Source organism: Cinclus cinclus, chromosome 10 (genome assembly GCF_963662255.1).
Source record: "Cinclus cinclus chromosome 10, bCinCin1.1, whole genome shotgun sequence".
Lineage (NCBI taxonomy): Eukaryota > Metazoa > Chordata > Aves > Passeriformes > Cinclidae > Cinclus > Cinclus cinclus.
The window spans coordinates 11,654,334-11,680,699 of record NC_085055.1 but is presented as its reverse complement, the minus strand read 5'-3'; the positions used below and the strand labels follow the sequence as shown (position 1 = coordinate 11,680,699).

The 26,366-nt window shown below is 46.9% G+C and overlaps 1 protein-coding gene across 2 annotated transcripts in view; it reads left to right on the top strand.

Annotated features, from left to right (window-relative positions):
• FGF12 (fibroblast growth factor 12) overlaps nucleotides 1-26,366 on the top strand; it is a 138,395-nt gene that overhangs the window by 20,953 nt on the left and 91,076 nt on the right. Inside the window, exon 1 of one of the 2 annotated variants that reach the window (XM_062499103.1) lies at nucleotides 19,782-19,980. The exons of the other annotated variant lie outside the window; for it this stretch is intronic. Coding sequence (XP_062355087.1) covers nucleotides 19,782-19,980 — 199 coding nt within the window. Of the gene's footprint in view, nucleotides 1-19,781; nucleotides 19,981-26,366 lie in introns of those variants that run through there. 2 annotated transcript variants of the gene reach the window in all.

Sequence of the window (26,366 nt, the reverse complement as noted above, 5' to 3'; positions counted from 1 at the left end):
CATAAAGTAACAAGGTAGAACACCAGTAGTGGGGGTTTTTTAGTATTTTTTTTTTCCTAAATGGAGTTAATCTTATACCCGTGCTGTGCCCGGGGCTGTGCTGTAGACACAGAGGAGACTGTTCTGGTTGTTACAAAACCTTGTTCAAAACAAAATCTATTGGAACAATTGCTAAGAGGAGAGTTTGGTGTTGGCCCACCGAGACTTTGCAGCATCCTGTGTGTACTTATTATTTGCTGTGATCAATGACGCTGCAAAGGCTGTTTCCCAGAGTAGGAAATGCCTTATTGTATAAACCAGCTATACTGGGAAGGCAAACAGTGCCCAGGAGAGAAAGCAGTGATGCATTAGAAGTAATGGGCTCCATCAGTGTGATTTTGTTGGGCAAGGTAACCTCAAAGATTTATTTAAATAGGGCAGAGATATGAGTGACTGCTACATTCACACTTTGTAATGCATTTGCCAGTCAGAGAGCAGATAGCAGTAAAGGCATTGCTTTTTACAACACAAGTTCATTTAAACTGAGGCTCTGCAGTACTTGTTCTGTGGTGAGCTAAAGCGATAACCCACCACCTTTCTCTAAGTAGGAGAAGTGGGTATTCAGACAGGAATTGCTGCATTTGTGAGGTTTTTTTCTGTTCATTTTCTGCAAGTTTCAAAGATCATCTGAAGAGCAAATACTGAATAGATCTATTTCCTGAGGGGGGAGGGAAAGAAGAGAACAACTTAAAAGATTTGTACCTGTGATCTATTCTCAGTTCTTGCTGTGGGGTCAGGATGTAGGACCAAGGGAACCATGGAAATTTCCCAGGCGAGCCAGTACAGCAAAACCTATTTTATTCCATTAAAATGGAATACAGTGCTTGACATTAATGCTGTGGCAGAATGCTGTATGCAACCTTTTTTCTACGTTAATTTCCAATTTTATAGAAGAAATTACAAATGTTGGGCTTGCGTGACTGGCAGAGCAGAACTGCTCAAGGCAACAGAAACAAATAGCTATGAATAACAGATCTAGCAGTAGACAAATGAACACAACTTGCTTGCAGACAAATGAGCAAGCAGTACAGCTAAGGCCAAGCTGGTTAGCTAATGTTTTTCTTTGTAATCTGTGCACTTACATTATCCTGCAGGTGGTAATATCCAGAGCTGGTGTGTTAGTACATCTGTGTGACTGGTGTCCCTTACAGCTTGGCAGTATATCCAGAGATGCTCCCCAGATTTTGCTGAATGTATATTCAGGCAGCTTAAGTGCAGAACCTAAGCTTCTCCTCTCCCATCTTGGTATAGGATGACTGTGCTAAAACAGATGGGAAAGGGGCAAAACCTGCCTCCCTTGCAAATTTTGTGTGAACAAACTCCAGGTCCAGGTTTAGGCAGCTGCCTTCTGCTTCTGAGTGTGTTCTGGATTGCAGTGACCAAGATGTGGCAGAAGGGGAAGGAGGTGTGTAAGGGGTGGAAAGAAGCACTGAACCTATTTGTTCTCTCTCATTACCTGTAGACCAAGGCCAAGGAGTTTAATGATGCCCACTCCAAGGTTCTGGTCAGGTTCTGACTTGGCTGCCTCTGGCTGCTCCAAAGTCCCTGTCTCCTTCATGGTGCTGTCCCCTGACCAGTATGGCAGGCACACTGGGGTTCTGCTCTGTGCTTTTATACTGGTGTTTTGTTATGCCTTGTTGCTTGGTTGCATTGTCAGCAGGGAGTGAAGGTGAACTTAAGGTGGACTCAAGATTTTTGAGATCTGTAAGGCAGAGCAAGATCTGTGGAAGCAAGTGGGCATTTTCAGTGTCAGTTATAGACCTTTACGTTTATCAACAAGCAATTCTATCACTTGGATTTGCTAGGTACACAGCACAGAGGCGGTATGGTGCAAAGGGGAAAGGCAGTTTAATTTAGTGCTGGGAGAACAACATATCCAGGGGTTTGTGCAGTGCCAAAAGGTTTGGAGGGAAGGAAAGAGATTTGTCACACTTAGTCCAAAACTCCAACAGGGAAAAAAATATGCTCTGTTTTTAACTTGTTAAAAAGACTTAGAGAGAAAAGCTTTGTTAAAAGAACAGGCAGGCATTTAACTTTCAGAGAAATAAATTTTCTTTCTTTTCACTTATTCTATTTTTTTTTTTTTTAACTAGCACTGTAAATTGTCACAAATTCAACCGACTGGTCAAACCACATGCAATGATTACTTTTTAAAAATTATTATTATTTTTTAAATTTTATTTTTAGTGTGGAGATGGCAGAACAGATCGTTTCATTGACCGGGCACCTGCAGCCCAGGGCACCTGCGTTTCTGTTGCAGAGCTGCCACGAGTGCCAAGGCTTTTGAGATGGAGAGGGAAGCCCTGCTAAGAACAACGCGAAGCTGTTACATCTCACTGGGAGCAGGCGGTGCCCCGGGCAGAGACGTGGTACAGCTAGGAAAGCCCTGCCTTTGGAAGTGGCCTCGGCGGGGTGTGGGCACGGGCCGGTGTCGCTGTCAGGGGGTGTCGCTGTCAGGGGGTGTCGCTGTGAGCGGGTGTCGCTGTGAGCGGGTGTCGCTGTCAGGGGGTGTCGCTGTGAGCGGGTGTCGCTGTCAGGGGGTGTCGCTGTCAGGGGGTGTCGCTGTCAGGGGGTGTCGCTGTCAGCGGGTGTCGCTGAGCACCAGGTGGCAGTGCTGCCGCGGGGACAAGTGTCCTGTGCGGCCAAACCCCGCCTCCCTGGGCGCTGAGTATCCCTCTCATTTCACCCATTTCTAAGCCACGCTATTTCTCCAAGCGTGAGCCGAAACGATGTATTTCGAATTTCTGCTGAGCAGAGAGCCCCACCCTTGAGCCCGACCACTCGTCTCTGTTTTGTCGCGCAGGAGGCTGCGGGTAGCGGGTGGGAGCTGCCCGGCGGGTTCGGCCGCCTGTGTCTAAGCTCTGGTGTTCGGAGGAGCATCTCGGGCTGCCAGCAGCTCCGTTTCCCTCCAGCTGAGCCTCCAGCAAGTCCCGGGCCCTGGTACAGTGTCCCGGGGCAGCTGTGGTGGGTGCGGAGCCCCAGCTCCGTGCCCGGCTCGGCCCCTGTGCGAGGGCAGCGCTCCCGCTGTGCCTTGTGAGAGGGCTGCTCTGTGGTTTATTAATACTGGCCTTTCAGGTCCTTGTTTAAAAAAAAAAAAAAAATCCTCTGTGTTTAGCGTTGGTTTTTTTCTTTTTAATTTATTTTCTTTTACCCCTCTTTTACCCCTCTTTTCCTCCTTCCCCTCCCCCCCGCCTTTTTTTCACCCTTTCCCTCTTTCTCCCCTTTTTCTTTCTCCCTTATTTCTTCCGTATTTCTTTTACTTTCTTACTTTCTTTTTCCTTCCCCTTTTACTTTCTTTTATTCCCCTTTTTTCCTTCCCTTCTTCCCTCTATTTTTCTTCCCTTTTCCTCTTCTTTGTTTCTCCCTTTTTTCTTCCTTTTTATCTTCCTATTACATATTTTCCTTTCCGCCCTCTCCTCTCTGTAATGACTTTTCGGTTCGTTTCGTTTTTCCCGCTCCCTTTCCCCTGGCTCGGTGCCGGTCCCGTGTCCGCGGTGGGCGCAGCTCCGGCACCGCTGGGCGGCGCTGCCGCTCCGCAGCCGTGAGGGGCCGTGAGGGGAGCCCCGCCGTGAGGGGAGCCCCGCCGTGAGGGGAGCCCCGCCGTGAGGGCAGCCCCGCCGTGAGGGCAGCCCCGCCGTGAGGGGAGCCCCGCCGTGAGGGCAGCCCCGCCGTGAGGGGAGCCCCGCCGTGAGGGCAGCCCCGCCGTGAGGGCAGCCCCGCCGTGAGGGCAGCCCCGCCGTGAGGGCAGCCCCGCCGTGAGGGCAGCCCCGCCGCGGGGCTCGTGTGTGCTCGATCGTGGCCTTCGGGGCGAGCGCTCGCAGGCCCTGAACACGACGGAAATAAAGAAAGGGGGGCAGAGTGGCACTTCAGAAAGGTGTAGTTTAAGATAAGAGTCGGTAGCAGTGTCATAATGTAACCCGGTCTGGACTAACTTAAGTAGGCAGTGAATTTTATCCTAATTTTTTTAAATCCCCGTGGGTGTGGTTGAGAACGTCCAGCATCTCGTACAGCACAGAGTACACGTTCCTGTGTAGGGTGTCACTAACTGTGGCTCAATGTGGACAACGTTGTAACTTGATGAAAAGAAGCTCAAACTTTTTTTTTTTCGTTTTTCTTTCTCCCCCTCATTTCGTTGGTGATTCTTGTAGTGTTGCTCAGTTTCAGCAGCAGTTCTGCTTTGGTTTGGTCACCTTCTGTGGCAGTGCTCTCCTTTTCCAGCTCCCAGACTTGGCTGCTGTCCTCCTCTGTTGTGCTGGGGATCCCTGTGCCTTGGGATTGTTCACCTTCATTATAACAGGGATTAATCGAGCCTCTTCTAATCTCAGTTGTAAATACCATGTCCAAACTATTCTACATTCAAAATGAAAAAAATAATAGTCTTGCTCTAATCCACAGGCCTTTGGAAACAAAACTGGGAAAGCTTTGGCCTAGCTGAGCAGTGACCAGGATGCCCTCAAACAAAAACCAGTGTTGTATTCAAAGGCAAAATGAGGTATTTTCCCAATTTTAGAAATGGCCCCCTTGCCCCAAAAGTAAATTAATTACCCGAGGAGCTTTACTTCCTTCCAAGTCTTTATCTAATTGCATTTCCAATTTTTCCATGAGAGATATATTCCAAGATAGTTTGTAATTCTTCCCACCCCCCAAAGACAGGGGAAAGTTTACAACCTTCTGAGGTTTCCTGAAGACTAACCGTTCAAGGGTTAAATAATGCAAGAAAGAGACAAGATTAATTAAAATAAAATATTTCTGTGACCTCATTATTGATTTCCATTTTTCAAAAATTCATTGTAAGAAAAGAACACAACTTGGTGTGATACTGTATTTTACTCTTTTTCACTCTCCTCACATGTATAAAAAAAGCCTGGAAATTTTCTGAAACTGTGTGTGCTGAGAGCTGTAATCCTATAACCCTGTGAGGCACAGTCACTCTAGTCATGCTGCTGTTGTTGGATTCCTCACTTATTTATGTAGGATGGAAAAGGATCTGAGTGGGAAACATTTTTGTGAAGCTCTGGTGTTTCCACAGAGCAGGGTGGAGGCTGCAGGACTAATCCATGTTTTGCACACTGGATGGATGGGGCTTCCCTGATGCCTATGAGTCTCTCGACAGTGAAAATGGTTTTGTTGGTGCAACCCTGGGGAAGTGTGGGCTTGCGTGGGATTAATGGATCCTCACTACTTGCCTGGTGGCACCTCCCTCTCCCCTGCCCCTGGGCTGCTGAGTTCATGGTTCTGGGGGCTTCTGCCCCCAGGGACTGTGGGTCTGAAAAATAAAGCGCTGGTGAAGCAAGGTGGCAACCTAGTTATTTATTGCAGTGCGAATACAGGAATCCTGTAAACACGCTGGAAGAGCTGGTGAGAGTGGCTGTGGGGCCAAGGCTGTGCTCTGTAGCATCTGTGCCAAGCTCTCTCTGTATGGCCTCACGGGGGGAGCGAGATCTGGTGGGGTCTCTGCTCGAGGTGTGGAGAAGTTGAGCTGCAAGCAGAGGGGATGGTATTAGCTGAAGAGTGTCAGTCCCTTCTGAAAGGGGAGCCCTTCCTGACAGCACCGTCTGTGTGAGCATGGGGAAAGCCAGGGCCCCTCCATCAACACCTCTTGGCTGCATTGCATGAAAATCCCACCCTGAAATCCACCTGCCCCCCAGGGAAGTGTCTTTGCATGCTTTCCCATGGGGAAGGATCACAAAAGCAGTGTCATTGCCCTGATGTCATGGATGGAGGAACCGGCAGTGTGGGGAGGAGGGTATGCACCTCTACTCTCTGTGGTCACTCTGTGGTCTGGTGCCAGTCAAAGTGAAGTTGGTCAGGCTGGTGCTTTCTCTTGGCATTGAGGGTGATCTGCAGTGTTTGTGTCTCAAATGCTTCAGTGCTGTGCTTGTGAATCAAGCGGAAAGACTGCTTTAATAGCAGGCAGTCTAGTTTTAGAGCTGGCATAATCATAATTCCTACACCACTAGGAGCAGGGGGGGAGGAGCAGATAAAAATCAGAAAATTAGAATTTATTACGATAAAAGCCAAAGTGCTAGAAGCCAAAACTGTCATTGTAATGTGAACTCTTTTTTGATAGCGTCCTATTACATCGTATAAGAGGTTGAACACGCGTCTGAATGTCTTGGTTGGTAATTATCTGATTTGTGATATGTAGCTAATGTGAATTTGTTGTTCTGTACATTATGCAGCAGCAATTCATTTCTGATCAACATTAACTGGCACTATAGCAGTTCAGTGCAGAAATTACAGGCATAAACATATGTTTCACTTAGGCTGAGTAGTAGCTAAGTCAAGACACCAGCAATCTTGGTCAGGGGAGATGTGGGGTGAAGAGCTGAGGCTACATCTGTTCCTAACTCACCCTGGCAACAGAATCCTTCTCTTCCAGATAATGCTGGGTATCCTCAAATTATCTGGCAAAAAGAAAAGACCTATGCAGACAGATGTGGGTACCAGCTGGCCAGGGGATCTCAAACGTGGGAGCTGACATCTTTGCTGTTCTGGAATGAGTTTGTGCAGAGTGGTGTCTCTGCAGGCTGCACTAATCGATAGCAAAGATCTGCAGGAGTGGCTTTCAAATTAGATAAGCTTTGGAGCTGATGTCTGAATGATGGTAACAATATAAACACTTAACTGAGTGCACTCCTGTCAGTGCATCCCTAACAACTCTTAGATAAGACCATTTCTATTTTATGGGATCCCATTTGCTTTCACTTTATTTAATGGCACCCCTAAATAAGAACACTCAATAATTGTTGTTGCTTACTACAATTCATCAATTAAATGTGCAAGGCTATTAGTATGGATATATTTTAAGATGGATCAATTAGCAAAGGTTTGATAAAACACCCTACTGAATGCACATCAAATGTCTCCCCATTCTGAGAGTATTAAAAAGAGATTTTTTGGAAGACCAGAAGTATTGGTGCTGCAGATGAGAGAAAGGGTCTCTTGGTTCATGTTATTCCAGGCTGTGTCACATATTTTTTTCACAAATGTGCACAAAAATCTTCCTTGGAACAGAAGGAGCAGAATGAGAGCAGCAATGTGCCCACTGGTCCTGTTGGAAGTGTCTTATTCATCTGATTGCTAGAAACCATGCCTAATTTCTAGTCTAAATTTATTCTCTGACAGTTTTTGCTAGTTTCCTCTTGTGCCAGCATTGTCCATTGTCCTTCAGTTTATCTGTCCTTTGACTGCTGTTATTTATGCCCTGTTTACATTTCTTTCTGCCTGGGCAATGAAGATCTATGAAACATGTCCATTCTGCTTTAGTTTGTAGTCAGTTTCACTTTCTTAATTGCTCTAGTTCCAGGGTTTCAAACAACACAAGGGAGCATCCTTTGTTTTAAGAAAAGCTTTCACTGAAGCTGCACAATATTGTGGGCATATTTCCTGTTTGACTGAGGGTTTATGAATTCTCTATATTTTTTTTTTCAATTTTTATTTCCCCCATAAAATTGGAAAGCTGGGTCAAATTTAAGCTGTCAGAGTCCATATCGAATGATTAAATAAATAAAAAAAGGAGGAAGGCTCTTCAGACTCTTTTTCAGACATTGTTCTAGGAGTCAAGGAAGAAAAGTGAGAGAATTGCAATAAATGCTGGAGCTATCCATGTGCAAATAATAAGGCTGGGACTAGCATGTAGCCTTTTCTAGAAAAAATGCCTGGTGTCTACCTCCTTAATGCAACTATTTTTTTTCAAGAGGAACTTTGCAGGAGTCAGTCTGGCATGTTTAACTGGGGTGAGAGCTGGTGCCTGCTGCGCAGGGATCTCTTGCGCACCCCACACAGAGCATTGGTAGCGCAAGGGGCTGATGCTGGAGCTTAAGGGAAGATCCCTGGAGCATCAGTGAGATCTGAAACTTTGTTTTGTTTATGTCGATTTTGATAATCCCAGTCCATGTTTTTTTGGCTCAAGGCAGCTAATGCTGCCTTGCTGCTATTGCTGATGAATAAGCAAGGACCTCAAAGTTGTTGAAGGTAATGAAGTGTCTATGAATTATGCTCTTTCACAAGGACATGTTTGAGTTGCATATGCTCCTTTTACTGCTACTGTCTTCAAGCTTCTTTACCTGCATCTTTAATGAGGAGACAGACACTGCCCTGGTAGATCTACACACTTAATTTCCTAAGTGCCTGACTTCATCAGTGCAGACTTAAAAGTAGCTCTGAGTCACTTCCCTGTCAAATCATTTTTTTTCATCTGAGGGTACCTTTTTGCACCCCACATTTTACAGCATTTGAGGTTGGCTGAAGTGGGTATTAGAAGCACTAGAAGTATCTAGTTTAGTAGCTGAGTTCTAGAAGTATCTACTCTAATGGACTGAAGAAACAGTAGATTTGTCTCTTAACACTGAGAAGGAAACATGTATTATTGGCATTCTTTAGCAAATAGAAGGGTTCCCAAAGCCAAGCAAATGAGCGACAAAGCTTGCATCAGACTTTTGAAAACGAGTTAGGGGAGAGAGAGCATCCTTGCAACAAGATCACAACTATCCTGTCTAAGCCACTGACAGGCAGCACAAGCCAACCCTCCTCCAGGCTGGAACTTCCCAGCATGTTTTGCTTCACTTCTTTGCATGGAGAGGTTGCTTAGGAATACAGAGCCTCTGGAGCTGAAACAGCACCTCTGGAAGACAGAAACATCAGTGGGGCCTAACTCTGCAGAAGAAGAGTTACCTCAGGAACTAGGCAATTCCATCAAAATTATTTTGTGCCTCCTTTTCCCTGGTACAGAAAATCTGAGACTGTGAGAGTATTAGGATTTCAGCCTCTTTGCTACTCTGGCTCTCTTTCAAGACTGAAGGGTGCTTTTTGGGCAGAAAAATCTCAACATGCCTCTGCCGCTAATGGATAGCTGGTCATCTCTCCATGGAGTGCTGTGGATCTCTGTTGCCATATTGCCACCTGTACCCAGCAAAAAGCCATGTTCTCCTTAATTACTGACAAAAATGTCTCTTCAGATGCCTCCCAATGATTACTCAAGTACCCACTTAAGTGGCTTTTAATTCAGGCTCCTCACCCCCACACTTGTGCATTTTTCAATTGCCAAGCACAGCTAATTGTATATATTAGCTTATGCCAAAAGTAAATACTAATACCCTGCCCCTTTCTCATGCAAGGTAGTGTAAATGTAGTTTATACTACCTTGCATGAGTTTCAGTGAGCCCATAGCATCTCAGGAGATGGTGCTTCCAACAGGCTAGAGCAGGAGCATTCAATCATAATGAAAGATGAAAGCTCTAATTGTGAGTTTCATACATCTGACAACACTTGGCAGTTCTACAGCATCTCTTGTTGGACTGCTGCTGGCTGCCTTTCCAGCTCCTCTTGTTATTGGAGACTGCCCCTTGACCCTGCACTGGGGCAGGAGTGCCCATAGGCTCCTGTATAAGCTCTGGGGGCAGGTGGCAAGGATAAGCAACAGACGTCATGCTGGGTGCCACGGGAGGCAGCTGACTCTGCCCATGAGTTGAGGGAGAGCAGCATTTCCAACTTTGCAGCTTTCTTTGTGGGAGTAGAAAGGGAAGCTCAGAGGATCCTCTCGTCCTGTAGGAGCCAGCTGCATTTAGCAGGGGATGCTTTAGATCATGACTTTATGGCTAAGCGGGGTCTGTTGCCTGTTTCTCCATGACTCATAGAAGGCATTGCACTCTCTGCTTAATTGCGCTGTTTTACTGAGGAAGTCTCCAGACACCAGGTCCCATCAGTGACCTGTTTGTAGCAGGCTCCAGCTGCCCTTTAGTGGAATGGTTTTTTTCTGTTTGTGGTGGAGACCAAAGGGACACTAACTCTGTCCCTGAAGTGAGAAAAGAATGTGCACATGAAGAGGCAGGGCAGGCAAGCATGACCAGAGATGAAAAAAGAAATCACACTGTTAAGGAATTCGTTGTCCAAGATAGAAGCTGTAGAGGGGTCATGAACAAAGGATGCAAGAAAAAGGGGTTGCCCATGTCCAAAAGCTGTTCTTGCAAAGTCCTAAAAGAGCCATAGAAAGTGGTTAGAACAGCTATTGCATATTCTGCTTTAGGCACTTGGGGACTTCAGGAGTCTGAAAGCCGAAAAGGCAGGAGCTGTAATTCAGAGACACGTGTGAGTTGTACAGGTGTGGAGGCTGTGATGGATGCATCCAGAAGGAGTAGCTGAACAATCAGTAGAGGTGTTTTTTTCCCTTGAAAAATGCCACTTTATCAAAACCATGCAAGGGAGAAAGGAAATAGTAATTTCAGAAGAGCGTGTTGCACAGGGATTTCAGTGCCAAGTTTCCTGCCACTGCTCTGCCTCCTGCAAAAGCAGAGACTTGGTCTGGACAGTGGTGAGATTGTCACTTCTACCACATCAGTGTGTTTCCTTCTCTTCTGACATTTCATACTGAGCTCCAAAATGTCTCATTTTAATTTCACATGGGGAAGAAACAACTTTGAATGCAAGATTTTCTGCAGAGTGGATTTCTGTTCATATTAGCTCTAATACTGAGTGATGTCCAGTGAGTGTCAGAAGCCAGGCAGAATGGACCAGTTGTGATTATGAGTCTGGTCTCCACCATAACTCAACTCAGGACTTCAGTGAGCAAGCCCAGTAAGTCCTGTGTGGCAGGCATAATCAATAGGGCAAGAAACTTGTAGCTAAATGGGATTTGGACTAGGTGTTAGAAGTAGGCTTCCTCAGCTGAGGGTGGTAGAGAGCCACATTTTTAAGGGAGCTGTGGGATTTACAGTGCTGCAGATACCTGATCAGAGATCAGACCATCAGACTAGCCTTGTCAGTGATGATGAAGGTACTGCTGGCTCAGTACATGGGTGACTTCTTCAGGGTCCCTTGAACCTTGTGCACTATGATATCAGCTCATTATTTTTGAAAGAGGTTAGCTCTTAGGGTGAAATGATAGCAGATCCATCACAACTCTTGCCATGTTGTTCTCTTGATGAATTACCTTTGATATTAACAACAAACATGAGGCTTGCCTTGACTTACAGCCTCCAGATCTTACTCTGCCTTTGCTAGATTGAGACAGTCCTTCCTTTCAAAAATGTTCCTACTGAGAGGTGAGAGATTTATCAGTCAAGGCTAAGTTTTCTCTGTAGTTTTCCTTGGATACCGAAGCTCTCAACCATTTGTCTTTTGTGGCCAGATTCTCAACAACACCAAACTATCAGTGGCCGAAGTATTAATAGGCTAAATACAGGCGAGTACCAAGAGCGTTTTCAAGAGTGGCCCTGTGTGAATCCCTGAATTACTGCAACCAAGAGACCAAACTGCTCATATCTTTCACTATATCCGTATTCTTCATAGTCCTCAGACCATCTTTGTTCTCCCACTTCTGAAATGTGGTAACCAGACTTCGTGACTCGTGATACTGGTGTTTGCTGCACTGGGTACAAATGTATTTGTACAAATTCTGTACAAATGAGCATTGCTCATTTTTTCCCCTATTGCTCCATCCACGCACTCATGGGCTTGGGCTCTCCTAGCTACAGTTCTGTGTAGAAAGCTTCTCTTAGCTGTATCTCTTTCATGGTTCCAAATTCCCAGAGTCACTGCTTTCTGAGGAAGAAAAATGCCCAGTCTTGAAGTAATATGGACTGCACAATTTATCCCCGGAGATTTGATCTGGCTATGTTAAAATGAAACTTGTTTCTACCTACTCAGTTTCTATGTCAGTTCAGTTTATTTTCACCAGACTTACTGCGATCATTAATTATAACTGCATTAGTCTTTGTATCCTTGGCAAACTCAGATTTCCTTCCAGACCACTGCTATCTTTATTGGTGTCTGGATTGCAGCAGCTCTGAGAGTCCGGGGAAAGAGGACATGGGATTTCATTTTTCTGGAGAGATAGAGGAGTTGATTTATTGCTGGAGAGGGAAATAAATTACAATGCAAATAGCAAGAGGTGCTTGGAAGCACTTGGAAGATGGGGGTTTGTGGAGGAAGCAATGCATTCACCCAGATCCATTTTACCCAGCACTTTAGGTCAGCAGGGGATGGAGTCTTCAAACCTTGTCCTGGCTGCATGACCGCTGTAATCTCATGTTTCCATTTAGTGTTGAATATGCCATTGCAGCCACGCAGGAGAAATAAGCAGGATTTGTTAAGTGAGATGCAATCTGAAAGCATGTAACTTCAGAGGCATCCTTAGGGCAGGATTAATGTCTCAGCACTCTTGGACTGCAGAGCTGGATGGCAGTGGGAGTACCAGGTCTTGTCAGAGTTGCTGCTTTTCTTCTAAGCTCTCCAAACTGGAAGGGTCCTTTGCAGAGTGGCAGGGCGATGGGCTGACTTGGTGAAGCATTGCTCTGCTGACCCAGCAGGATTTGAGATATGACCTAGCTCAGGCTGCAAATCCTGGGCTTGTGGATTTGGAGGCTGGATGAAGGTGATGCCTGGAAAGGCTAACAAGCGAAGTTTGGGGTCAGGGAATTTTCCGTGGCCTCTTTAGGTCTGTTGGAATCCATTATGTGCAGATAGACAGATTTACAGGTCTGGAGAAAGTTTGGTATTTTCTCTTGACAACTTCTGGCCCTTCCTTCCCCTCTTGACCTATGCCAGTGCCACAAAGGTGCATTAAGGAGGTGGATGTCTTCAGTCTCCAAGCCTTGACCTGCTGTGGAGCAGATGGTCCCACAGCCCTGATGGGGGAGCATGATAGGGGTTTCACTCTCCCTCTCTCCTTTTTATCATTCTCAATCACATAATCGGGTTGATTTGCCTCCGCCAAGATCTAATCAGGAAGGATCTCTTTGACTTTCAGCAAAGTCAGCTTGATGGAAATTTTAAACAAGAAAGGCTTTCCCTGACACACTTGAAAATGGTTTTGGTTGAAACTGATGTCTGGCTGCATGGTTACAACATGAGAAGTTTTCCTTCCTCCCAGGGAGAGGGGAAAGTATGGGCAGCCTCTCAGACCTCCTGAGCTGAGATGCCTGGGGGGCCCTGGGCCTGAAGCTGCACTTTGAGGTTACACTCCCCTCTCTACCCACACCACACCACCTTTGTGCAGGGGGCATATAAATCCAGTCACAACCATGTTCATTGTCCATGGGACCTGGGCATCTCTGGAATTATTGAAGTTGTAGGCCCAAATGGGCTACAGGTTGTCTTCAAATAGTATTTAAAAAGAACAGTGGGGATGGCTGACTTCTCCTAGGGAGAAGAGTAGCAATTGTCTTTGTCCTGAAAGTGCCACTATCCTGAGGTGTGGGAAGTGAGTCTCTGCTTTAGACAGAGAAAGGTATGATGTGTGTGTTCAGCCTCCGGCTCGTAAGTGGGGTTGTTCAGTGGTGGATATTCCACCTATATCACTTTAAGCTTCTACTTTGCATTAAAAGCGAAAGGGATGTGGTCTTTTTCCAACACACTGTGAATGCAGATGTAAGACCTGGAGTGAAATCTCAAGTCCACACTTTCTTTCCTCTTCTAGGTTCTCATAGTTTCCTGTGGCTTAAGGCTATTTGACAGGTAGCCATGGGTGAAAAGTCCCTAAGGAAGTGGGTGGAGGGAGTTGCTGGGTGTTGAGAGAAGCCCAGTGAGGAAGAGGAGGTAGAGGGAGGAAAAAAGCAAGAGAGGCAGCTGTCTGTCCTGTCTTTTAAATTCAGCAGCTCTAGTACAGGCAAGAAGATATTGGAGTTTTCTTTCCAGATTTGTAAATGGGTGTTTCTAAGCTTGGAGCAGCTGGTTGTGTGCAAATGTTTCAGCCAAGGGGGGGCTCTTGGCTCTGGCATGCACAAGGTGACCTGCAAGCAGAGTGTCCATCCTTTCATTACTCCTTGATGGGAGATCCTTTAGCAAGGCCTCCTCCCTGCACTGCCCTTATAACTGAAGTGCTGTGTGGGAGCTATCGCTGGGCAGGTGTTTGCAGGCCCTTTCTCTTGGACTCCTGCCACTTACGAAGCCACAACTGAAGTGTATCACTGCAAGGACAGCAGTTTTTCATGTCCTTATCCCATTGGGGAAGGCAATGACAGAACGGTTGATGAACAGGACTGTTGAACTGAGGTGATAAAAAGAGATTTGTGATGAGCCCACCTTGAACAAGCCCCAGGTCTGGCTCTAGCATGTGGGACAGGCACTGAGCTGTCTGCAGGGAGGTCTCTATATGTGGAAACAGTTTGAGATGCTCCCTGCTACTGCTCCTTTTCAGGCTGCATTTCAGGGAAATGATCCCAGCAGGTGCTTCCAGAACCCTGGAGACAAAAGTCTATTCATCTGTACAGGAGGCTTCTTGAAGAAAAATGCTTCACAACGCTTTCATTTCTAGACAGCCACGGTTCTCTTCAGTGAGGTGAAGCTTTCTTGCGTTGCCCTGCCTCCACCTCATATAGGCCACAAGTCAACAAGGAGAAATAAAAGCTCCTGCTAAGTAGAAAATCTTCTCTTAAAAAGGAAGAAAATACATGTGAATGTATAAAATCCTAGTAGAATTATTTCTTTTTCTTGGCTGCAGTTAGTTTTGTTGTGTTGGTGCTGCTTTTGGCCTACTTTTTGCAATAGTGGTTTCATTCTGTAGTCTGCCAACTGCATACCCACCCCTCGTTTTAGCACCTAGACAGGCAGAACTTCTCCCCAGGCTGGAGTTGGTTTGAAAGACACTAGCTAAACTAATAAATACTTCTTGTGATGAGTTGCAAATTTTGTTTAATTGAGTCTTTGAAGTTAAAAAGGGGAGTGAAGGGCCCATTAAATGAATTATTTCAATATAGCAATCAGGTGATGCAGGCTTTTCTGTGTTTATTAAAAGGCCAAGTCAGCTCTAAGCTCAGCTGTGCGAGAACAGCCCAGAAAGCTGGCCAGTTCTTGTACTCTGCTGCTGTTTTAGGGCCAGATCTCTCTCCCTGAATAGCATATTTTAAAGTGGCCATGTGAATTCTTATTAGGCATCCAAACATAGATACGAACTCATGCATTGTAAACAGAATTACCCTGCACAGAAACCGAGCAAAATGCAGTAAGGTCTTGTCTTTTCTTTATCAGGTTACCCAGGCATGTTTTTTTTCAATAAGTCCACCCACGCAGAGAGACTGGGGAATGCCAAAGCTGCATGAATTTTAATTATGCTAGACATACAACAAGGGGCTACCTTGTAAAGAATGAAGTTAATAAAACATGGATATGGGCTTAATTCTGCTTAATAAGCAGCCCTGACAATGCACATTTTAGATGTAATTTACACAGTGTGGAAATTTGGTACAATTCTTAAGGGGTGTCTGCATACAGACTTTCAAACTCAACAGTGCCTTCCTATTGGAAGAGATCTGTTGCTATGCTGCTGTAAAATGGTGAATTAGGCCATTCATAATTATTGGCCAGAGATGGGCGTCTTTCTTTTTCCCATTCAACTATAGCAATGTGCACACACATTTTAAAGCGGTATTAAATGTAAATCTCTTGCTTAATTTTCATGCATGCATTTTCAGTAGCTTTGCAGATAAAACAGCAAAAAACCTGAATATATTTGTATCTGTAGTTAGCTCTGTGTGTACAGAATTAGTAAAGCAGAGATATGCCTAATGACTGAATCTACAGAACACAGCCCATGGCTTTTGAAGGCTCTATGAAAAAGAAACAGGATATTCTGTTAGCAGCCCTGCGGGAATTATTGCACTTCACTAAGGAAAGATGCCAATAACCTCCGTTTTGACCTAGATAGATCATTCTGTTTAGGAAGGTAAGGGAATGCCACTCTAGATCTCTTCTCTGTTCAAGTCACCAAAGCCCTGAAATTCAGCCAGGCCTTCATTTTAAACCTCAGCACTAAGGACAGAAGAGTTTATTTATCAAGAGAATGAAACCTCAAAAATGGCAGGGTCTTGAAATACTGATGCTGGCCATGCAGAGGCTCCTGTATGTTTGGGGTAAGGATATTTAATGAGCACAGTGAGTCTGATCCTCCAACAGCCACTTGGAGTCTGAACCTCTGCCTTTTCCTCTGTGTCAGACGGGGTTTTTCTCCACAAACTGCAGGAGGAGCACTGGCATATGTCTCCAATGTCATCAGAACCATCTGTCTTGGTTATTTTATGAATTGGTGCTACTCTTGCATTCCATTTTTCATAGGGTGCACTGTGCAGCTTTGCAGACTGGGACTGAAGTGAGGAGGAAGCCTGGAGACAAGAGGCATGTGAGAAAAATTGCCATAATAACTATATAATATAAATATTATTTTATATGTAAATATATTTTAAAATTATGTTCCTTAAAGAAAAATGCCATATTGGCCCAGTTTGCTCAAACATTTCAGCTTCCATTGGTAGCAATAAGGAAGGCAGCCTGTGACTTTCACAGGGGCTAGTTGGTTTGGAACAGTGTAGGCTGCACAACCCTCAAAGGGTGGTAGCTGATACAGATGAAAATGGAAGATGTTTTAAGCCCTGTTTACCCAAATGGAAGTTAAAGGAGAGAACTTCCATTGCTAGAGACGAGAGCACATGGAGGCTTTTCTATTTCACTTGGCAGTCCACCAAAGGTAACATTTCACTGGTGAGAATGACAGTGCAGGAGCATGATTAAGCTGGCCTTCCATTCTCCAGCTCAGGACCACTCTGGGCTTGCTTGGTGTTTATAAAAGCTTGGGCTCTTCAGCAAGTTTTGTGAAGTAGGGGTATGATCTGACCTGCACAGAGCAGATGCACATGTCACTAATGTCACCAGGAGCTCATGGCACTCTGCCCGTGTTCAGAACCAAACCCTGTCAACTCCTTGGCTGTCTGTAGATAAAGGCAGACCTGCATGTTGGCAAATGCAACACCACATTCAGTTTCACAAGCTTTGGCTTAAATTAATTCAGTCACTGCAGAAGCAGGAAAGACCTGGGAGAAGCCTTTCTTCTTAAGAGTTGCGGCATCTCTCTTCAGATCGCAAATCATCAGGAAAAAAAATACTGTGACCGACTTTATCACTGATTGGGATCATTTTTAAGTGCAGAACTCCTGCTCCAAGTTTACAGCTACACAACAAAACAAATTAGTTGCATGTCAAAATAACTGGAACTTTATCTAATCCGGGGTGGATAAAGCAGCATTTTTTCACCAGAGACTTGAAGACTACAGGCAAAAAAAAAGTGTCTTTATATAAAGATAGAAAACCTCTTTCTTGAGAAGATATGAAGATATGCTCATATCCTTTGAAGATGAAGCTTTGGATAATTCACTGGCAGTTCAATGAGTGATTCTCTGATTGAAAACAGCTTTCTTTAGGCCATGCCTGTACCTTGTACTGCAATAATTCTTTGATGTGAAGAGAAATAATCCGATAGAGAAAATTAAAATATGAAGCATTTTAGCTACAGGAAAGGGAAGAAAAATCTTTATTGATTGGGATGGTGAAATCTGCTCCAAAAATGTTGGCACCAGTTAAAAAGAGATCAACAGCCTGGAGAACCTGATTCCACCCTTTTGGTATGCATAGCAACTAAGAGTAAAAATCAGGAAGTAATGCCAGAGTTTAGTTAATCTTTATGGACATAGTTGGTGGTTGTTTCAGTTGCCTTTTCCCCCCAGTACATTACAATAATTTAGACCTGAAGTCTAGAGGTGAAGAATGTAGAAAATTTTTAGAATTTAGAAGTGAACTAGGTAAAAAGATTATTTTGCTAAAGCTGGTAATTCCTAGGGCGTGTCACCAACTGGTCTAATATGCTCTGGTCAGCTGGAAACATGCATCACCCCTACACCTTCAGGACTGGCTTAATCCCGTCCTGCTATTGCTACTCACCGAAGTGTAGCAGTGTCCTCCGTTCCCAGCCGAATCCCCTCTCCCTCCACCCTGATGCCTGTGCGCTCCCCCAGGTATCTTGCTCGTCACCTCACTAGCCTGGCAGCTACCCTCGCTGTTACTTGAACCTGAAATCTGGAGAGCACCATCCTCGTGCAGTAGCACTTACTTCTGTGGATAACAGATATAAGAGATATATCTCAATCCTCAGTTTTGTTCGGTGCGATTTTGTGGCCGGAGATAGGCGGGAGCCGGGCTAGCACCTGCTGATGGCGGTGTGTCGTGGGAGCGCGGTGGCCTGGGGCAGCCCAGCAGCGCACCCCGCCACTGGAACCGCCCGGACGCTCCCCGGCCGAGGAACCGGCCCCCGGCGGAGCAGTCTTCGGGCTCCCGGGGTTGTCCCTTCTCTCTGCTTCCACGGAGAAGCAGGGAAAGACACGGACGCGGTCGGCTGCCGAGACTGTGTGCTCGGGCTCCGACAGCAGCGGCCGGGGAGGCGGCCGAGGTGGCTGCACCAGTGCCAGGCGGCTCCGCCGAGCGGGCTGCGGTCCCGGGGAAGCCCGGCTGCCGGCGGGGACGGTGGGTCTGCCCGGGCGGAGGGACAGAGCCGCCGCGGAGCTGCAATTGCCTCGCTTTGTCTGCGCGATATTTCTCATCCAAACCTCGATCACGTAGGATTGCGTAGAAGAGGGCGAGCGGGAGCAGCTGCAATTCTCCCAGAGCCCGAAGCCTGGAGCCCGGCTCCTGCCCGGCCGCCGCGGGGCTGCGGGGCTCCCCGCCGCCTTGGCAACAGCCCTGCGCAGCGTGGGCGTCCGGGGGGGCTTCCCCGGCCCCTCCCTCCCCTCTCCTCCCCCCACCTCTCCTCTCCTCCCCCCTCCCGGGTCGGGCAGGAGGATGCAGGCGGGAAGCGGGCGCGGCTCTGCTCCTCCTCGCTCCGCCGCCGTCGGGCGGCACCGCGGAGCATCCTGAGCCCCGCACGGAGCAGCAGCAGCAGTGGCAGCCGCACCCCCCCGCCCTTCTCCTCCTCCACCTCCTCCCTGCCTTGCATCGCTCCTCCCGCCGCCGTCCCCGCCGCGGCAGCCGGGCCCGGGGCCGCCCCGGTGCCGAGCGCTCGGCGGCCGCCCGGTCGGCCGGACGATGTGGGTTGCTGCCGTCGGGGCGAGCCGGTGCCGGGGCAGAGGCGACGAGCAGGGCAGGAGAAGCTGCGCCAGACATGGCGCTGTGAGCCCGGGGCGCCGAGCTGCGGCGATGTGAGCCCGCACTCGCGGTCGGGCGCTTCCTTTTTTTTTTTTTTTTTTTTTTTTTTAATAATTTAATTTTTTCCCTCTTCTTTTTAATTTGTTCGCTGGCCTGCTGCTTTTTCCCGTGGCTGCTTTTTCTTTCCCCTCCCGCCCTCTCTGAAAGCAGAGTGGGTAGGGGGGGAGAGGAGGAAGAGGAGGAGTGCGAACAGAAATGCAGCGCGGCTCTCCCTGAGCCCGGCCGCGGAGCCGCGTCCATGTGCGCGCCCTGCCGCGCAGCGCCTCGGAGCCAGCGCGCCGGGGCCGGGGCTGCCCGCGGGCCGAGGGGTCTCTGACTCATCCCACAGCCCCTCGCCGGAGGGCGGCCGGAGGGAGGAAGCGCCGCCGCCTGCGCCCGCGGAGCGGAGCGGCACCGCGCCGCAGGGACCCGCGGATCCTCCGCATCCCCCTATCCTTTGGACACAGCGGACCTTCGCCAGCGGGGCGGTCGCTCCCGGGTCGACGCGGCGCTGCTAGCCCGGCCGGGGGTCTCGCCGACGGCCGCCCGCGCCGGGATTTGCGCTCCCCGGGGGACAGACCCATGGGCTGCGGGGTCCGGTGTCCAGCCATGGTTGTTAGCCCGGGCGCCCTGCTCCGCCTGGCCGGCTGAGCCCTCCCCGGCGCCGGGACTCGGGGCTGCAGCGCGTTAAGCGGGTCGTTCCCGTCCCCGGTCCCCGCGGGGCGCGGCGGCGGCTCGGCCCCAGCGCGCCCGGGCGGCGCACTCCGGAGCGGAGCGGCGCCGGGGGCCCATGAGCGGCGATGGCAGCGGCTATCGCCAGCTCGCTGATCCGGCAGAAGCGGCAAGCGAGGGAGTCCAACAGCGACCGGGTGTCCGCCTCCAAGCGCCGCTCCAGCCCCAGCAAGGACGGGCGCTCCCTATGCGAGAGGCATGTGCTGGGGGTCTTCAGCAAAGTGCGCTTCTGCAGCGGCAGGAAAAGGCCGGTGAGGAGGAGACCGGGTGAGTACGGCGGGCCGGGGGCGTGGGAACCCGCTTCGCGGAGAGGGGCAGCCCCGGACCCGCCGGGATGGCTGCCCCGGGGCGCTCCCGGCACCACCGGCTGCCGGCTGGGGACGAGGCTTGCTCTGCGCTCAACTTCGGCCTGGGTCCTGGCGGATCTTCTCCCCTGGTCTGATGGGATGGGTGGGCAGTGACCTGCTGCCAGCATCCCTTCACCACTGTCTGAAGCGTGAGCACAGAGGGTCCTCTGTCTGGCAAGAGTGGCCCAGCGGTTTCATCTGTCCAAGCTTCACCCAGAATTGTATTTTTCCACTTCCTTGTAGATAAGTCTTTTAAATTATCTCTCATTTTCTGCATGGAGACGAGTAAATTGGTAAACTGAGGATCAGTTAAAATTGTGGGTGTTTGATAACTAAATCCATCAAGTGCTACTTCAAGAGCAGAGTTGTACAGGGAATTTCATTAGCTTAGAGTGCTTTCTTGATGTCAGCTGCACAACAGTTACACATAAAACTGAGTTTGTGAGCACCTAGAAATGTTCTTCAGGGTAGTCCTTTTTATGTCTTTTTTTCTTTTCTTTATTCTTTTATGCTTGTGCGTGCTCAGTCTTGTTCCTTGTGAAGAACTTCGCCCTAGTGTACACCCTAGTGCTCTCATTCCCACGACGAAGTCCCCCCACCCACAGTTTCAGTTCTGAGCATTGCTTTGTGCTCTCAGCTGTCCTTGGTAGGCGTGAGAACTCAGCACCTGACAAGAATAGGCCCTCTGTAAATTCTGAGTGGAATTATGATTTATGTCTTGCTGTATTTTTTTCACTGCTATAAATCACCACAAAGGTAAGAAAGCAGAGATTGGTGTGAGAAGCTGCTGTGAAGATGTAGTTTTCTCAGATGGTCTTCAGTATAATGCTTAAAAAAGGGGGATACTCATTCAATTAGCTATTCAGGATGTACCGTTAACCTGTGTGACCCTCCCACATTTTCTGTATACATTAATACTTTGTTTGTTGATCAGTCTCTTCATGAAGCCCCTTCTCCACAGCTGAGGTCTGTTGGTAGTGACTCTCCACCAAGGTGTCAGAGGTAGCTAAAGCTGCTCTTCTCATCTGTAGACTGATGTCCATGACCTGGACTCATCTGAGCAAGGGAAGGAAATGGGACAAAGCCTCTCACCATAGAAGGCCACTTCTGTCAACACTGTTGTCAACAAAGGGTAAAGAATAATTACTCTGGATTGCTGTCAGCACTCCAGATTCACAGGCTGTGGGGCAGGGACCATATTTAGTTATGAGAATGTTTGAAGACTCAATGCATGGCTTAGGCTGTGCAAACTGGTTTCTTTAATGGTCTGCTTTAAAGCAGGTATCACAAGAGGCTGTTGAATACTTAAAATATAGCATGACTTGAAATATTCAAAGGAGAAAAGTTGCCTATCTTTTTTTCCTACTCTATTTATGATGAGTAGTGGTTTGCTGGACTGTCCTGTATATTAGTTAATCTGTGAGCCAAGACAAGAACACTGCTCTTGCCCAAAAAATACTGGCATTTTGTTTTGGGAATCACTCTTTGCAGGATCAAGAATGGGAGCTGGGACTCTTACTGGTGTCATTTTTTCTATTCCTCTTTCATATCCATCTTCATCTGCTATTAAATACAGTCTCCTGAGGATTAAAAGGGCTGGGAAGTGTAGATCTACTACTTAGATTTCAAGATGCTCTGTCTCATGAAAGTTTGAGTGACTTCCCAGCAGGATGTGGTTGGGAAGGCTTTCCAGGTTGGTTCTACCCCTGTGCTCCCAGCTACACAGATCCAATTCTGCTTCCTTGGACTCAGTAAACACCTGTGAAGAATTGATGAATTTTAAGAATTCCCTCAACTTGCATGGACTTTAATGCTGAGGAACATTTTTGATAGTTTAAAGGAGAGAGTGATTTTAGGGAACCTTTTTATTTACTTGGAAGGAAGATCAATGCTACTCAGTGTTGTAAAAATAGAGCTGCTCAATCTTCAGAGCTGTCAGTCAATCCCTTGTAACCAGTACTGTACTCAGTTTATAAAATCAAAGAACTGGAGGAATTAAGTTGCTATGAAAAAAATCTAAATGTCCTTTCCTAGGCTATGGACTGTGTCTGCTTTAGTTCCCTACAACCATCTTTTAACTGGGGATTTATTTCCCTGATACATTGTATTCTTGGTCTTGAGCTGCTGCTCAGGAGGCAGCATGCTGCAGGGATTCTGCTGCACAGATTGTTTATTCAAGGGAGTGTATTGTACCCTGATAACGTGATCATTTCAGAATCCAGTTTCTGCACAGAAAAGGACATGCAAATGAATTGAAAGTGGTTTAAAGAAATGTGCATACATTGAGCAGTGACCCACAACCCCAGTGATTATGTGTACTTCATTATATGCTAGTTCAGTAGTTTGCAAGTCAGTGAAGGGAATGAAATACCCCTGTTCAAAAGAGGTACAGTTGTGTTTGGAGATGATACAGTGCTAGGGGATCTCACCTTTTCAAACATTACCTTGTCTTATGACTATGGGGAATAACTGTGAAAATACTTGGAACTTACAGAGTGATTTTATTCTATAGTACTCAGTAATCACTACTGAATGGAGAGATTTCTTCCCATTTTACAGAAGACGAGACCAGCTCCAGCTATGGAGCAGTTACCTGACACAGAAACCTAATTCCCAATGCTGGGACCAGTACGCCACACTTTGGACCCTGCTGCCTCTGAGCTCAGGATGCAGCAGTGGTGGAGCTGTAGCTTACACATTGCACAAATACAAGTCTGATGGAGGTTCATGTACCCTTCGCTCTTTGCTTCTGTAAAGTAACTGTATGAGCTTACATTGATTAAGTAAGCTGTTTAGTACGTGTTTTAGTATGTGACTCAAACAATTCTGTAACTAAAATACTCAGTAAAGACGTGGGTGAGCAGAATTCCTTGGCACTGGTTGGCACCTTGTGCTCAACATTGCAGCCTGTGTGAAGTGAGGGTGACATACTCCTGCTCTCATATGGAAAGGAAGACTTTGCACCCCAGAGCGGCTGAGTCTCGCATACTGGGCATGAGTAGTCAAAGGTTTTGGCAAGCTATGGGGAACCAGATCCATGCAGGGATATCTTGTATAATCAAAGCTATCTGCTGCTGGGGAAAACAGACTGCAGAAACAACTCATTTGTTGGTTGCAATAGGAATTGCGTTGTAAAATGAGAACTATTTTTGCCTATGTTTTCAATGGGCAAAGGCAGCTGTCTCACTTGCACACCGTGTTCTTTTAGAGTTCTTGGATGTGTTTTGCTCCAAGATGACTTACTAGCTTAAGATAGGCCAAATAAGGACACTGAGTGCTGTGGACTAAACTGAACATTTGGACACATGGGCTTAATCCCGTTATTGTGAGCTAATATAGGTTATTTGCTGCAATTGTACATCTATAATTTATATATTTTGCTGTCAATCATAGTGACTTGATAGAGGATTCAAAAGAAATTACTGTATGGCATGGCTTCTTGGTGCAGGTTCAAGAAGTTGATTCTTCCTCAGGGACTGATGTATGCAAGAGTTGAACACAGAAGACAAGACAAGCAGCTCTCTCCATACGACTTCCCTGCCAACAAAAAGTCGAACTACTTTTCATCCCCTTTGTGTCTGAATTAAAGTGTTCAGGCATGTCCCTTCTTCAGCTGTTTTATAGCTGTCTGAAAAGCCTGGGCTGGTGGGTCCAGCTTGTTTGTGAAAGCTGTCACTGTTGCTTCACCAGCCATCTTCTCAGGTAGAGCACACCCCAGAGAGCTGGGGCAGAGGTGGCCTTCCATCATGCCATGGCCACTGAGCGGGAAAGCTGAGCAGTTTGGCAGCCTTGCACAGAGGGAAACAGGCTAGAGCATCCGGCACAATATCTGTGGGGATTGCTAGAAATTTTATCCAAGTGAAGCCCACTGAAAGGGTGTCATTACTTGGGGAAATCATGTTTGAATTGAGGCAGCTTTGGGTCAGGTGATGCCAGGCACTGTGTAGCTTTCTCTCAGTCCCCTCAGATGTTGCTTTCATAGATGAGTTATCAGCTCAGAATGCAGAGCTCATTCTCAAATAAGTTTTTCACCCCAGGAAAAAAAATTGTGTTTTTTAATTTTTTTTTTTCCCTGTCTGGTACATATTTTGTGCTCTTCCAGGGAAAGGATGCTCTTCCTTAAGGGTATATAAAAGCTTCTTCCAAAGTGAAGGAAAAGGCTTGCACATAGAAAAAAAAGCAGTAAGTTAAACCATGTTTTCCCTTTGCAGTCTTTCTCATTTTGAATAATAAGTAGAGATTTGGAACTTGAAATATATGGATGTAGATATTTTTGCAGCAGTATAAGTAAAATACAAGAGCAACCTTAGTTGAAGGACATAGAAGGACTTTGTTCATTCAGAGATTCATTTAAAACATTTGAGAAGTCTGTCATCTGCAAGCTGTTAAATTCCCCAACTTAAATCCTGAAGTCCTTTGTGATTTCATGCAGGGGGAAAATGATGATTGAAGCTCAGGGTAAAAACCACCTTCCTAGCTCATAGTCCTTGCCTGCTTTTGTGGAGTGGTGTATCTCAGAACAGCTGCAATACCTGCCCAGCCTGTGGAATTTGTCCACTTTGTTGCTACTGTCTGAATGCTGGCTGTGTTACCCAGGGCAAAGCTGCTCCCTGCAGGAGAATTCCATCTGGATCCCAGCTCTTCTTTGTAAGTGTGTCCATGCATGTCCCGGTGTGTACCCAGCCAAGGGGGTGCATCACATTCTTCTGCCTGCTCCTCTGCAGAAGTTGGTGCGGTGTCCTGTATCTAGAATTGGCTGATGGGAATAGAAATGGGAATAGAAATGGAATAGAAATAGAAATGTGGCATCACCTGGACAGCAAGAGCTTGTAGAAGTGCTAGCTGAGATAAGGGAATGGATGCCAAGTCTCCAGCCAGATGTGAGTCTGGGTAACACCAAGGGGAAGGGCACAGCCCTGAGGGCTGTGTGTCCTCCTTGGTTGGGGCAGTGCTGGAAGCTCCTTCTGCCCCACCCATGCTAATGAATGCCGACATAATCAGGAGCGAGGAAGAGGCTCCCTCCTGCTCATGACAGCTCAGCAGATGAGTTTGATTTTATGCAGTTGATCCCCGGGGGTGGTATCACACACATTCGTGACTTGCAGATGTGGATGTCACAGAGCGTGGCTGCTCTCGGTTACTGGGAGGTCAGGTAGCAACCCCTAGCACTCAGTTTTTAAAATCTGGGAAAGAGCTGCAGGTTCCTGGCTTTCTCCAGAGCATGGGAAACTCAGCTGCCAGTCTGCTTCCCAGCACAGCTTATGGACGAGATGTCAGTCAATAAGCCGCTTCGTACTAGTTCTGGACTGAGTATGGTTGATGCCAAGAAAATCCATGGAAGTCATCCAAGCTGTGAGAGGGATGGATATCTTCTGTCCCCATGGCCTCAGGGGTAGCTGTGCTTGTGAGAGCAGTGGAAATCGTTAGCCAGCAGAAGCTCACCATTAGATCAATACAAATGATTGATTCCTCCATCGCCAGCCAAATGGGAGAGTCAGGGCAAAAAGTGGTTTGTGAATGATTATTTTCCTTCACCATAAAAGATCCATATAAATCAATTTATCGTTGACTGATAAAACTGCTGGGGGGGGGGGCAGTTTTGGGGGGGAGGAAGCTTCTGATATGTGTATTTTTCTTTACTCTCAGGCATTCTTCTAAATGAAATGTTCCTTTGAAATTTAAATCCAAAAGCTTGAGTTCCAAAAAAAAAAAGAAAAAAGCCAGAATGGAGACAAGGTTTTCTTCCTTCCCTCCTTTCTTCCTTGCTTTGCTGAATTAAACAGAAATTTAGAAAATTCCAGTAGACTAGATACTTCATATTTTAACAGATAAGTTACCTATTAAACAAAACAATCACCAGCTTGACTTGGGCAGTGAGGAGAGCAGAGCTGCCATGGGAGCTGAGGAGGCTGTTTGAGAGACAAACGTAATCATGAGTCTCACTGTGGTGGGGAGCAAATGCAAATGCAGTTGGGCCTATCTGCTTTCCTTCCTTCCCCAGACAGGAATACCATGAACCACAGTGGCCAGGTAGGCATTTGTTTCATCCCTCTGACATTTGTCTCATTTGATCTATCCTTCTGAACAGTCATGTGCATATTACTTCTGAGATTTTTCTATTCCTGCACAGTTGAAACCAAGCTGTGATTTGTTGTTATGAAAATCAAAGGAAGAATTTTATCAAGCAAAACATGTAAGAGATTGACATCCCTTTCATATTTGCAAGCTTCGTGTCTTGGCAGAAGGTGACCAAGAACATGGACAAGAGCAGGTCAGAGAAAGCAGCTCCAAAGAACTAACTTTTAA